Raw genomic sequence first — 15,169 nt, 5'->3', positions numbered from 1 at the left:
GTAAGACTCGTGGTGTTTATTTATTCAACTTTATACAAGTTTAATTGTCTACTTATGCACAGTCAAAATTGAAGAAAATAATTGTGAAATGAAACCAAGTTAAAGACCACATGTATGTATGATGCCTTTTATAAGTATATACTTTTTAAATTAGCTCGTCAGAATATAAAAGCTAAACTCTTATGTAAAAAGACATAATACATAAACGTGTCATTTAACTTGACCTCAGTTAGTATTTATGTTCTCCAATTTTGGTCGTGCACAAATAGACATTTAAACTTGTATAAAGTTGAACATATAGATACACGAATTATGTGCGGCATATACAAATCAAGTTCAACTGTAGCTCATGCAAATTGTCACGTGAGACGCGTATGTATACTTGTTCAACTTTATACCATTTCAGATCTCTACTTGTGCACATCCAAAATTGAAAGTCATAAATATCAATTGAGGTCAAGTTAAATGACACGTTATGCCTATGAAAAAGCAATCCAAAAGTCCAATAAAATGAAATGTTTTATTGGAGAATGATTCATTTTAAACATTACAAAGTATTCAAACCAGATTCATATGGAACACCACTCAATCTAACCCACTCATCTGCCAAAATAAAAACTCCAGGGGCAAATCCAGCAGCAACTTCTTGTCCAATATTTTTCTTATAACCCCTCCAATTTACCCTATTATTACTATTTGCCCCAATTCCCCTGTTTTCATACTCTGCATAAAACAGAGTATTCAGTGCAAAATCTCCTGCCCATACTGACCATCCTTGTGGATCAATAAATCCATCAATCAATGATTGCATTATTATCGTTCTCGAAAACTCCTTCCATGGTCGTCCCAAGTACGCGTTGATTGCTGGTTGAGCTGATATAAATTCATTCTCAGCTCTAATTTCTCAGTTTTGCATAACAATAGCACCAACTCCGCGCCTATCTTTCCTCCCCTGTGCTGTTACCATACACGCTTGATTCGCCATCGGTTTCCTGACGATCATCTTGCAGTTTTGGAACACGGATGAGGCGTCTCCGAATATGAAGTCTATGGTTCCTGTTATGGTGCAATCACGGTAGAATTGGCGATAGGCATGGACATATAGGGTGTCTTGATAACCATCGAATTGACAGTTGTGGAAAATGGCCATATCTCCTGAGACACGAAGAGCAACTGCTTGATGCTTTATTGCTCCTGCTGTGTTCTCGATTCCAATGTCCTTTGCTATGAAATTATCTCCATTGATAGCTTCATCATGAAATGGTAGATGTTAGAGAATGAATCGTTTCGTTTTTATGTGATGGTGTTTGATTAGAGAGACGGAATTTAATACGTTAACGTTGACTTGTAGTCTAATGAAAAGTTACAATTTTAACTTTTTATAGCTACAAAAATCTCATGACATGTTAAAGACCTGTCATAAGGTTGAGAAGACTTTACTTTCGAACTTTAAATGGTTTAATGAATTTGAATTCTTGAAAGTTGTGTAGAAACATAACGACGTCAGGACCTTTTAGAACGTTATGAAAAGAAAAGAGCGTCAGATAAATTGAGACGAAGAAGTACTTACCGACTGTGGCAGTTTTAAAAGTGCCAATGCCATCAGCAAAGTTCTTGCTACCAGTAATTTTGGTCTTTGTTGGGCCTTCACCAATAAATACAATATGGTTCATTTTTCTTGGGATATCAATATACTCTTTGTAAACACCAGCCTTGATGAAAATGACAAATTTTTGTGTATTTTTTTTGGGCACAGCTCTAAGGGCTTCATTAATAGACTTATATTGTCCACTACCATCAATAGCAACAATAACATTGGGCTTTAGCCCATTAGAATTAACTTCATGGAGCATCCTTTCATGAGCATTTAATAACCTCTGGTTTACACCGGAGACCTTCAGGTTCAGGTCCGTAAGGACCTGATCGAAGCTGGAGACCATAGCTAAACCATTACTCGTAAGCTCCCCTGCATTTTTCAATAGTTTCTTCATTTTCTCACCAGTCTCACCAGTCGTGTTCTCAAAAGCGTCCAAACACGTTTCCTGATAAGTGATGGACGCGCTGAGCTAGGTCTTGAGGTCGTCCGCGTAATCCTTGAGCTTATTGGCGTCGACCACGCCGATTTCGTCGAACGACCTCCTCACGTCGTCGATCGCGACGTCGAGGAGGCCCTCGCACGTCTTCAACGCGTCTTTCGTCCAGGGATATTTCGAGGCCTCGTCAATCAACAAGGCGGAACTCTTGATCACGTCAGAGAGATCGTTAATCGCGGCGCTAAACGCAACCTTAAGTAGGTCTTTTGGATCATGAGTGTTGTTAGCCTTAGCAAGACTTTTTATACATGTTTGTTTATAATCAGTTTGTTGACAAATAGCATGAACAGACTTTGTAGAAGTTGAAATTTTAGAATCATTATTATTATTGGATGAATTATCTTCATTCCTTTTGCTGGTAATTGAGATGGCTGCTGCAATCACACAAGCCACTAGAAGAAGTGAAGCAATGCTACCAATTGCAACCTTCTTAACCCCCATAATTATTAAAATAAAAATAAAAATATGGGGTTAATAATTATGTAAGAGGCAAGTTGCTCCCCACTTGGCATGAAATTTTGCAAAAAAAATGAAAACAACTTTTATAGTGAATTATGAATGACATTATTGGTAATTTTTTGTTTGAGGATGTGAATTTTTTATCCTAATGAGGGGAAGAAAGTTTCCTAGTTTTCTTTGGTTTCTCTAAAATTAAGGTTTAATGTAGGAATGTTATTACATGGGATTTTCTTGATTTGTTCAACTGGTTTCTTTGTCTACCACAAATTTAATTTTATGTTTTATTATTTTTATTTTTAGTAGGGGAGTGGAGAAAAGGGATCAATTGATTTTGTGGCCTATTACACACACACACACACACAAATTTTAAAAAAAAAAAAAGACACCCAAGAAATATTTATTGACTTTATTAAGTTTCTAAAAATATAAGTTGTAAAGTTGCTGAATCAATTTTCACCATCAGTATGTAGATTTCTATAGTTTACAAAACTATGGTATACAGCCTTTTATTTTTTCATGCAGCACCCTTTCGATTTTATTTTATATTGTATTTCGCGATACATATACGAGTAATATATAAGGTTTTCAAAGCCTGGATTTCCTTAACTCAGTTTTCGCGATTGTCCCCAAGTGTACTTCATCAGGACCATCTGCAATTCTCAATGTCCTAGCAGTAGCCCAGAGATGAGCAAGAACAGTATCGCCTGATACACCAGCAGCACCGTGCACTTGCATTGCAGTATCAAGAACCATCAATGCCATGTTTGGTGCAGCAACCTGTAAATCAAATGACTCGTGGTAAGGGATTCAAAATAGGAACGTGATGCTATCGTGTAAACATTAGTCGTGATGGTCTAGCTCACCTTTGCCATAGCGATTGTAGCACGAGCCTTTTTGTTTCCGAGGCGGTCAAGCTGATCTGCAGCTTCCAGAACCAGTAATCTGGTTTTCTCTAGTTCAATTCGACACTGCAAACATCAGAGGTAAATGCCATTCATGTAACCATTACTATAGAATTGAACAAAAGAAAGAGAAAAATGAGCTTTTGTCTCCTGCAAATACTGTGCAAGCTTGAAGTTGGAGGAAAACTAACTTTGGCAACATCCGAAAGGAATGCACCGTGTTCGGCAATTAATTTTCCGAAAGCTCGTCTTTCAAGAGCCCGTTGAACCATCATCTGCATGCCGCGTTCAGCTGCACCTATTAGTCTCATGCAATGATGCAACCTTCCGGGGCCTAGCCTACCCTGCAAGAACAAAATCAAAGCAATGACAAGTTTCAGATGACCATTCCATATGCTGCATAGATTTTCACTTAAAGAACCCAAAACATGCAACAATTATCAGGGGCGGAATAGAATGATTATGAGATAAACGATGAGACAAAGGAGGGAACTTAGACAATTCACTTTGTGTACAGGGAAGTCTGCTGGTAGGAATTTCCCAGGGTGTATTACAATTTTGTCATTTCAAATGATGTTTCCTTATAAAGATGTCCCAGTCAACTCCTAGTCAAGGAGATAGCAGGATTCTCTATTCTTTGTTTTCTCCTCCCCGACCCTTCGTTTTTCCTTATCTTATCAAGAAAAAAGAAAGTGGTTTCTTCATCAGTGATGCAACAAAACCTCATTAACGTACTGTTCCAGGTCGGGGTAACTCAAACGAACGTGCAAAAAGAAATCATGTTTGTTTAAATGAAATAAACTTATGTACTATTTATCATGATAATGCTAGAAAGAGACTCAAATTCTAAACGTATGATTCCTCAAAAAACAAACACCTTTACCTGGGCAATCTCAAAGCCACGCCCCTCTCCGAGTAGAATATTGTTCGCAGGGACGGATACATTCTCAAAGAATATTTCCGCATGCCCATGAGGTGCATCGTCAAAGCCAAATACTGTCAGCGGTCTCTTTATCGTAATACCTGGAGTATTAATGTCTACCAAGATCATGGATTGTTGTTTATGCTTAGGAGCAGTTAAGTCAGTTTTTCCCTGTCATTGATTCAAACTAGCTGTGTTCAAGAATGAATTATAGAACAGAAGTCAATCATTTCTCATTTGAAAAATGAAAACTAACCATCACAATGAGAAGTTTGCACCTCGGATCCATGGCTCCACTGGTCCACCACTTCTTCCCATTGATGATATAAGAGTCTCCATGTCTATACAAAGCATTTTTTTCGCATAATTAAGTTTATTAAACTCAACAACTCCAGCATTTGAGTGTAATATGATCAAAATATCGATAAAAGCTTGAGTGAATGTGAAAACACAGAACAATCAGGCTGAATTCAATCCCTCTAGATTCATGGAAAAGGTTCTTACTTTACAAGATTGCAAGATACTTGAATCCCAACATGAATTACAAACTTCTTTTACATTTCGACACACTACACATGATATAAGTGTTCCCATTCAAGTTTTGAGAAATCCAGCTTCGCTATATATGAATAAAAATTATGAGGTGACTTGTAGAAAATATTAGGATTCTGATTTGATGGATTATTTAATTGTTTCTTCACCATTAAAATAATAAGGCGTACATGACTAGCTCCTCATTTAGATGCCCAATCGAACCATGTAAACAACAAGTTTGATTGAGTACTACCTATCCAGACAAGGAGGAAAAGAATATTAGAACCGAGGAATATTAGAGAGTAACACAATTCGAGGAGCATCTAAATAAGAGGAAACTGATCATGAGACAAGGATTAAAAGAATAAAGAAAACCATTAACAAGTTCTCATTATCCCTTGTTTTTATCACTTCGCACCCCATCTCAACCCCTTCAGGACTCGTTGCGGAATGTAGAAACTGCAACTGATAATACATGAATTTAAGTCTACGCTTTTGCAGTCCCAATATATACCCACTGGTCCTTATGGAGGTGCTGAAGCATCTTATGCTCAAGTATACCACCATAGTAAGATAACAAATTTCCCAAGAGTAATAAACGGAAAGGGGTAAATTTTCTTTCTTTTTTACTCCTCAAAGATGCAGCTTGTACCTTTTGATGGAACATTCTATATTAGTGGCATCTGAGGAAGCAACTTGCGGCTCTGTCATTGCAAAGCCAGACCGTGTCTTTCCCTCAAGCAAGGGGACAAGCCATTCCTTTATCTGTTCCTCATTCCCATACCGAAGTAATACCTGAAAGAACAAAGGCGTCCCAGAGAGTTGGAAGATAACAAGTCTTGAACTGAACGGGGCAGAAAACAAGCAAATGTCCTCTAGGAATCTGGTTTAGTTTTTCACTGGCGACAATATCCTCTAGAAATTGTGCAAGTGACAACAAACCATCATCTACTTATTGAAGAAAATAGTCTATCATCCTTTAAGTTGTTTGTCCAATAGTCGCAGTGGAAATCTCCAACTTTTAGTTCAATGAAGATCACAGTAATAGTTGGCACTCATTATCTGTAAATGTAAAAATACAGTTCTTTTACCTCCATATTTCCTGTATCAGGCGCCCCACAGTTGAAAATCTGAGGCGCACAAATAGAACGACCCATAATTTCACAAAGATATCCATACTCGAGGTTCGAAAGGCCAGCACCTAATAAACGATTGAATTTGTTTTCAACTAGGGAATCATTTCTGCTGCCAAAGATCACTTCTCTTGCCCGTGCAGCACTATCAAACTGCATGTTTGTAGGAACAATATTAGATAGATATCTTAGAAAATAAATCTTATGGAGTGAGTATCTGTTTTGCCAGAAAAAAACCTTGCAAACTCACCGGTATCCACAGGTTCCAAAGGCCTTCTCTTTTTGCCAGATCCTTTAACTTCTCCTCATCTGGGTGAATTGTCCAGCGCATGGTAGACTGTGCAAGCTTGTAAAAGTCACTTTCTTTTGGATATATGTGATCCTCCATGAACTTTATCAATTTGTCTCTCAGATCTTGAACCTTCTCACTAGGCACAAATTTCCCACTCGTAGGGGTTACTTGAATTTGGCTTTCACTTCCAAAAATCCTGATATTATCCTCTCTAGTTGTTTCTGTAAGAGAAAATCACAACAAATTCTGGGCTGAGAAATCAGGTAAACTGTAAAATGTAGGAAAATTCTCTTGGTTGTTCCGCAGGCAAGCAAGGCAAGTGTTGGTTTTTCAATAACCATTTACAAATTCACCAAACAGAGAAAAGTTAACACAAGATAACTATGGGTCGACCTGCGAATGTTACATTATGTTTCAAAGGATAGTGGGTGCAAAATTCCAATTAAAGGAATCTATGAAAGTAAAATAACATTCAAGTCAGGAATAATGAGCAGTCAAGGTTGTGATTTGAGAATAATACAAGATTTTGCGCCACCTTTGAGGATTTCTCGATATACACACATAAAAGATTTAGGAATAACTAAAAGGTCAGCAAGAGAAACAAAATTAGAGGGAAGGATTTTCTAAGCTTATCCAGAATAGTCATAAAAAAGCAATATTTACCAGATGGTGGGTGAAGGGGGAGAACAGATTTTCTTTGAATAAATAACCATGCAGTTTTGATGAAGGAGTCAGCCTTTTCCCCGGCAAACCGGGCACGTTCACCTCCAGAAGCATTACCCTATAAAGTGAATTATTAATCCTTCTTAACAAAAGTTCATGGACCAAAAAAAAGTGATATCATCCACATTACAGGTCAAAAAGGCAATACCATGATCCATCTGCTGTGTATACCAGCAAATATTGAAGCCGCACGAAACAAAGAAAAGGAAATGTAGAACTTCCATTGATCAACCGGCCAAGGTCTTCCCTGATTTCCAATATTAAAGCCAAAGAAATGCAGTTGGAATCCTGACATACAGTAAATTAACCTTCTACACAATTAAATTAGTAATTGGAGTTCACAAAACATGTAACGGCAGCTTAACTTTCCTGTATTATTGCTTTTCTAGGGTCAATTTCTCTTTTGAGTAGGGTGTTGGGGCTGAGGCTGATAATGTAATAGTGAATATCAAGAAATTGGGAACGAATAGTTAAGTCTCTTCACTGATTCTTTTCTAGAGACTAACAAAAAAGGCCATGAAATTTAAGATGACAATTGTGCTCCATGCATATTCAATTATTCAGATAATGGGAAAGATACCACAGGTAGGCATTCCCAAAACATATCACAATCTATGCTCTCTTATCCAATATTTTTCTCATTGCAAAACAACAAGAACAAATTCTTTTTTGAAACTGAACAATGAGAACAAATTCTTTAGTGCTGACCGATGAAATTAATTGAACTAGTCAGTTGAAAACACCATAGAAGAAATTCCTCTTCCCATGAATAACATTTTAACAAAGACAAAGAAAAGTGTGCCTTACAGCAGCTGAGCAGTAATCTGAAAGGTATTCTGGAAGAGAAGGTATTCCTTCAGGGAAGCTGCTGCGCTCAAAGCCATCACTCCCGTCTAGATCTTCTAATGAAATATTCACAAAGTAGCTCTGATAGAAAAACAGGAAGAAATAAGAAATTTAGAACTTTTCTTACTCAGCTCCATAAATAGTCCTGTGAAACTTAAAATCCTGACAAGATAATTAAGATTAACGGTGGTTCATCTAGTTATAAAAAAATATTATAAGAAAAGAATTACAAGTTGAAAAAGGGTGGCAGTACCAAGCAGCTGTAAGCAACATCAGACATCTGATTACCCAAAGTCGACAGCTCCCAATCAAGAATTCCTATGACTCTGTCCTACAAGATCAACTACAAAGTCAGGTACACCTTCTTTTGGGGGGCAGGGTGGGGTGGGGTGGGGTCAGGGAAGGGGGAATTTGACAGTTGACACATATTGGAAAGGAATATTAATTACAGAGACTACAAGAAAGAACGAAAAAATTTATCAAACACTGTCAATGACTGCACCTCTGTGGGATGAAACACAACATTGTCAATCCGAAAGTCACCATGTACTAAACCAGCTGTTTCCCCTNCTATTAATTACAGCGACTACAAGAAAGAACGAAAAGATTTATCAAACACTGTCAATGACTGCACCTCTGTGGGATGAAACACAACATTGTCAATCCGAAAGTCACCATGTACTAAACCAGCTGTTTCCCCTGAGGAATCTTCAAGGGGAATATGTTGTCGCAACCAATCAACCAGCTCTAACATTTTAGGGTTTCTCCTGGACTTGCCCTCTCCAGTAGATAGAAGATATTGTTTGGCCCACCTCTCTACCTGAAGTAGGTCAGAGAATTTATTCACACAACAGAAGAACTCATAAGCATGACACTGAAAACTATCCTCAAAGGACAAAGGAGCTTAAATCATATTGCACAGAAAGGGTAATTGAATGATGCAGGGTATAAATGCTGTAACATTTTTTGTTTCTTGATTTGGAGTAACAGGGAGGCACACTGTATTACTTGCCTAGCATGACAAATTTCAAGATTTAAGTCCAATGCAACGAAAAACTACATCCAAATCTATTTTCCCAAGAAATATAAGTTTGAGCACCTGTCTCTTACAGTAGTCTTTCCGCTTCCCGTAGTTACCTAAACCGATTGCATCAACATTGGCAGAGTGAACGGAGGCCAACGCTTGAGAAACCGCACGACATATATCCCTCCTTCTCTTAGGCGATACATCCTAGAATAGATGGACAGCACTTTTTATCTGGTTAATCATTGAACCAAAAAGAAGCAAGCTACAGAAAACATATAATTTATCGAATTCACAACTTAAGTAATCTTGGAGTATAAGGTTGAATACAGTATTCATACAGGTAGGTTTGGGTCAATAAATATACGTCCTTCCAAATACTCCATAATGTAAAACGGAGTCCCAATCACACTTGAATCTGTACACAAACAAAATACTTTGGGGACTGGAACCTGAGTATGAGTACCTAGTGCATGTAGAACCTGAAATATCAAAAACCAAAATGTCAAAGATAAACACAACCAAATATTATCTATCAGAATAAAATAAATGAAGTCCTCTGAGGAGCTGTATTTGGCAACAACACAATGTAATACAAAAAAGTATCATAAGATTCAGAACTATGTGAGGGTCCGACCCACGCTCACCTCCAAGGAAAACAAAACTACATGACTGATTGACTGTAAGTAATTATAAATAAATCCATCAGAGAAACAGAATTTACAACCTCATACTCTCTCTCAACAGCATGAGCAGATGCCAGCAACTTTCCATGCGGTTTCTTCCTCAACACATATTTCTTAGCAAAAGTTCCTGAACGAGCCTCAATGAGAAAAGTAGGATTTGATTGGCCATGCCCAAACTGATTCACAAGGGAGACAACATTTTTAATATGAAGAACCTTGCAACTACAACTGTGTTAGAAATGGAGAAGTGCATAACCAGAACATATGTATATTTGAAATTGTAGAGAAAATTTTATTAAATAATCAATACCGAAAGAGTGCAATGGTGAGTAGTACAACCATTTGGTATATGCATCTTAGTACAATAGCTACATGTAAAAAGAACAAAGGAAACTAATTATCCTATCTACTTACTCTACATTTTTACACTGAAAGGCTAAAAGAGATAAACATCTAGACTTTAAGTTACAAATATCTCGTTTAGCCTTCAACGAAACTCTGATTTCTTTCCTTCCATATAGTCCATTATATAGCCACTGGTATAGTGCTCCACAATTTTTTGTCATCTTTTTGTAGTTTTCTTTTATAGGACACAACAGAAGACTCATATAGATGATACCAATTAGTTAGGATTAAATTTTAGTCATGTTGGCAAAGAGTCCTTTGGTTTTGTTAGAGATTTATGTGCGGTGCCAGTACGAAATGTAGAGAACTTATTTTGTTTAAATATTGGACTAAGATGGGTTTAAATGAGCAACATAAATACTTAAATAGTGAGATTCTCTCAGGAATTAACCAAATGGAATCAGTTTTACCAGACACCCGAGAGTATGGCCTACTAATCAATGAAGAGCCTGAAAACCATGGTTGATCGGAGTATAAATCCCAACAGAGACAAAAACACTTACCTAGTACATGTGTTGGTGGGAGGTAATATGTATCCGTTGGAATACTTGACGTGCGTGCAAGTTGATCCAGACACCGACATTATAAAAACAAAATTGAATTGATAGTCACTAGTAATGCATTAAAAGTAAAAACTAATCAAATCTCGTTTAGATAATTGCATCTCTAGACCAAATGAGGACACCATATTTCAGTTAATGCCAGTCACTCTTCGTATGTTAATATTGTTGCTGGCCTGCAACAATACATTGCCTATAACAATGGGATGCAAAATACCAATTCAACCTATTTTGCACCGCTCAATTCAACACATCTAAAAGTTGCGCTAGATCAGCTGATATGTAACCCAAATTGATCCATGAGAAACCTTGTCAAAATATTTTTAAAAGAACTTTCTATTTATTTGACATGTTATATAAAGCCATAAACTTTTTTAAAAAAAAAAAGTCATTAGGTAACTAAACAAACTATCAGAAACCAAAAAAAGAAAAAACTTGAATAGAGCCAGATGCTCGTCTTATGAACCATTGTTTAGCTATTTTGAGCCTAAGTAACCTTTGCCTTAACTCAATCCATTTTGATCTGCCACAATATATCTCAACCCGCCCATTTGACACCCCTTACCCATAAGGATAAATTGGTCTTCTATTTGCCACTTATCTTCCTTGGTCAGTGTTGAGTAATGTCAACATCCTGCCTATGGAAAGGCCCACGAGCGGCTGGGTGGCCCGGGTCGGAGTCATGATCGAACATGACACTTGCTTGGTGGACTTAGTTAAGAAATAAAGTTGTGCTTTTGCTATAAGCTATAACTTTTTGGCATGATGATAAGCATTTGATCCTAACAGCCAGCATATTCTAATCTATCAAGCACCTAAATTAAGTATATTACCCATGGTGGATAACTTACCAAATTCAGTAAAGCTCAAGACTTTTCTTGCTTTATTTACATAATTTCCCAAAAAAAAAAATCAATCTTTTTCCCATCAGATACTAATCGAGTTGTACTATAGTTAAGATAGAAAGCTCACAAAAAAATCATTTTTTTTCAATTTTCATCATATATGAGCAATCAAAAACACACAACAACAACAAAAAAGTCAATTTNGTAACCTTTGCCTTAACTCAATCCATTTTGATCTGCCACAAGTATATCTCAACCCTTCCATTTGACACCCCTTACCCTTAAGGATAAATTGGTCTTCTATTTGCCACTTATCTTCCTTGGTCAGTGTTGAGTAATGCCAACATCCTGCCTATGGAAAGGCCCACGAGTGGCTGGGTGGCCCGGGTCGGAGTCATGATCGAACATGACGCTTGCTTGGTGGACTTAGTTAAGAAATAAAGTTGTGCTTTTGCTATAAGCTATAGCTTTTTGGCATGATGATAAGCGTTTGATCCTAACAGCCAGCATATTCTAATCTATCAAGCACCTAAATTAAGTATATTACCCATGGTGGATAACTTACCAAATTCAGTAAAGCTCAAGACTTTTCTTGCTTTATTTACATAATTCCCAAAAAAAAAATCAATCTTTTTCCCATCAGATACTAATCGAGTTGTACTATAGTTAAGATAGAAAACTCACAAAAAAATCATTTTTTTTCAATTTTCATCATATATGAGCAATCAAAAACACACAACAACAACAACAAAAAAGTCAATTTGCTAGCAAAAAAAATTATTATAAACATATATTAATCTCAATTTAGCTATAGTTAAGAAGCTGAAATAAATTACCTGGGAAAGAGTGAAATTAGAGATATTTGAAGGGAATCCATGAACATTAGCAGATGCATAGCGAAGAAGAGCTTCAATGTCGAAACTCTGAGCCGGGTCGACCCGTCCGGCAAGATCCGAAGTCCGATTCGCCATCTCAAATCACAGATAAACTCAAAAGAGAAGATACAAAAGCTTACGTAATCTGCGAAAATGACTTTGTAATATCAATTTTGGGATAATCGAGGGCGATGTGTACGTGCCATTGCCCGTCCGATGCGCGGATAATGTTAACACTTTACACATGAAAAATGATGTAGTCATATCAAATCGATTTTATATAAAATGAGTCTTTTCATTATTAATAATACTAATAAATTATTTAAAGAATATGATATAATTGAATTTAAATAATAATTAAAATAAATATAATATTTAAACTGATAATACAATATAAATACAACAGATAACAATCATTCAAACAACATGTTAATAGAAACTATTTTATTTTTTTTGGTTTTCCAACATTTGATTTAACATATTACAGGATCTATGTTTGAAGATGGTATTTTTAATAATATTTTTCTAATTTTGCTGACTTGAATTAAAAACTTTCCGATTAACAATTAAAAAAAAATTCAATCATTCCACCATAATTTATTATCGATGAAAGATCATACATAGGTGTACTTAACAGGATCAATCAATGATTGATGAATAATGTGCATAAAATGAAATATTGTACCTTTTTTTTTTTGTCAAAGAAATATTTTGTACGTTTTCTCAATTATTATTCAAACTTCAAATAATTAAATACACCGTGTTATGATAAAATTTCAACTTCTTCCCAAAATAAATTAAGTGAAAAGTGAAAAAGTAATTATTTAAGGAGTAATCTTTAGGTTATTCTTTTTTACAATAAATAACTTTATTAAATTTACGTATATAAAAAGTTTCAAAGAGTTAAATAATATAATAATATCAGTTATAATTCAACTAAGAAACATAAAAATCAAATTAACTTTATGTCATAGAGGATTTGACTAACTATCAACAACAATAATTACTAGTGATTACCATCAATACTCCTGCCGTCACACTGAGCATAAACAAATTCAAAATTTAAAGTTTATAAATTTTCAATGATTTCAATTTTATTTTTTTAAAAAAAATACTTGAGGGGAATCGAATCTTCATCAAAAAGCGCAACAAAAGCTTAAGTGAGCTCCATTTCTGCTACTAGAACAAGGAGCCTACTTTGTTACTGAATTTTCAACACATTTTTCTTATATATTTAATAGATTTCTTAATATTAATGATGAACCTGCACAAAAATTATTGGGTTCTCATGAACCCACACCCAAGCGGATGTTATAGATTTCTCTCTTCCAATGAAATGATATATATAGAGAGAGAATATATTAAAAAGTAAAACAGTGAATCGTGAACTCTCACGCTTAATAGGTCAATTTTTAAAGTTGAAATTTCTTATTCGATTTACAACACTTTATATCAGAATAGATCAGTCAACACTTGAGACGACACGGCAACTCAGAAATAGTGACCTCATAGATTATTGGGACTTGTAACTCGAACTCAAAAGGGGTGTCGGTCGTGACCAACTGGATCGAAGGAGTGTTAGGAGTGATATTCTGAAAAAATTTAAATTAAAAAAAATGAAAGTAATTGCGCGATTATTATATGTCAATTGTCCATCATTAATTAAAATTGAGAAATAATAACAAGCCGACTAATATACTAATCTTTTAGATATATTCAATTTTGCATGGTTCCTCAAGATGCAAAGTTTTCCAATAATAAGCCTTGATTCTGCTGGCCTTTTGCAAAGATTCACAATGATATTTATTCTGTTTTATTTATTTGTTTATAATTTAATATTAAAGAAGTTGATCTTTAATTTCCTTTTTCTATCCTAATAATTTCAGAATCTTTCAATCTATTCACGTGGCTAATTAATTTCCTCAAAAGTGACTAAAACATGGCATGATTATTATTACATTATATACAAGTAGGATACTTAAGTGCTAGTGGCGATAATTAGTTAATGAAAATATAATCTGATTAATTTATTTAAATTTAAATGAAAAACATAAAAGAAATTTCTTATAGTTGGTATATTACGGCGAGACACATCATCGCAAAAAAATTCTTAAAAATCCCTGATTAGCTTTTTATGAAACGTATTTAATTTATTTTAATCTAAATAATTTGGTCCGTCTATTTATTAACTCATCCTATTTTGATTCGTCTAAATTCAGTTCAATCAGTTCATTTGACACCTTTGTATATGACTATAATTCCAGTAAAGCAAAGCAAAATCTCATAATGAAAATAAGAGCATCCATTATACAAAAACAACATAATATATTCCATAAGTGCATCCATTATGAATATATGAAATATTATATACCCTCAATTCATGTTAGTAATATTTATTTGCTGCATTGTTTTCCAATCAAAGCATCATAAAATGAAGTCTTTGAAAAATTCATATTATTCCTTTCTCTCAATTTTTTTAAAATATATTCAGATTAAAGTATTCAAAGTGACCTCTTTTCCAATTATATACTCCAATTTTGCATATATTAAATTCAAATATATATCTATGAGATGCTCTAATACATATATAATAATCATCTATAATGAATGAATCGTTTGCTCTATTCTTCTTAGTAGTAATTAATTATTGTCACCACATCCACATGATTATTCTTAACTTTATTAACACATAAATAATAGAGTTATGTTTTGTGTCTGGCTAGTTAATTAATTAGTCTTAGTGTAAAATTTTGGTTAAATTAAATTAAATCAAGATTCATGGAATATTTATAATTGATCTTAATTATCTTTCTATATTAATTTGCACCGAAAGTATACAAATATGCAGTACGTATTTCCAATTCCCAAAA

The 15,169-nt window shown here is 35.0% G+C and overlaps 1 protein-coding gene and 1 pseudogene across 1 annotated transcript; both read right to left on the bottom strand.

Moving 5' to 3' along the window:
* Positions 1-547: 547 nt before the first annotated feature.
* Positions 548-2,534, bottom strand: LOC125869356 (pectinesterase-like; annotated as a pseudogene).
* Positions 2,535-2,946: 412 nt separating this feature from the next.
* On the bottom strand, positions 2,947-12,477 carry LOC125866989 (probable acyl-CoA dehydrogenase IBR3). The gene is made up of 17 exons (XM_049547388.1): positions 12,261-12,477; positions 9,656-9,790; positions 9,270-9,410; positions 9,004-9,135; positions 8,539-8,724; positions 8,158-8,235; positions 7,866-7,985; positions 7,207-7,305; positions 6,999-7,116; positions 6,294-6,556; positions 6,002-6,196; positions 5,563-5,705; positions 4,633-4,717; positions 4,338-4,547; positions 3,646-3,798; positions 3,416-3,520; positions 2,947-3,329 (listed from the first exon to the last, which is right to left on the bottom strand). The coding sequence occupies exons 1-17, from the start codon at positions 12,393-12,395 to the stop codon at positions 3,138-3,140; spliced, it is 2,490 nt and encodes an 829-aa protein (XP_049403345.1). The 5' UTR covers positions 12,396-12,477; the 3' UTR covers positions 2,947-3,137.
* Between the last annotated feature and the right edge of the window lie 2,692 nt (positions 12,478-15,169).

Source organism: Solanum stenotomum, chromosome 6 (assembly GCF_019186545.1).
Source record: "Solanum stenotomum isolate F172 chromosome 6, ASM1918654v1, whole genome shotgun sequence".
Classification (NCBI taxonomy): Eukaryota; Viridiplantae; Streptophyta; class Magnoliopsida; order Solanales; family Solanaceae; genus Solanum; species Solanum stenotomum.
This window is presented reverse-complemented; position numbering and strand designations above follow the sequence as displayed.

What these genes read in the sequence shown, in the direction of transcription:
- LOC125866989 (XM_049547388.1), bottom strand. Translation starts at nt 12,395, where the DNA reads ATGGCGAATCGGACTTCGGATCTTGCCGGACGGGTCGACCCGGCTCAG. An exon ending in TTGTGTTTCATCCCACAGAG is followed by an intron (nt 8,236 to 8,538) that starts GTGCAGTCATTG and finishes TTGATCTTGTAG; the next exon opens with GACAGAGTCATAGGAATTCT. An exon ending in ATGTTGCTTACAGCTGCTTG is followed by an intron (nt 7,986 to 8,157) that starts GTACTGCCACCC and finishes TTTTTCTATCAG; the next exon opens with AGCTACTTTGTGAATATTTC.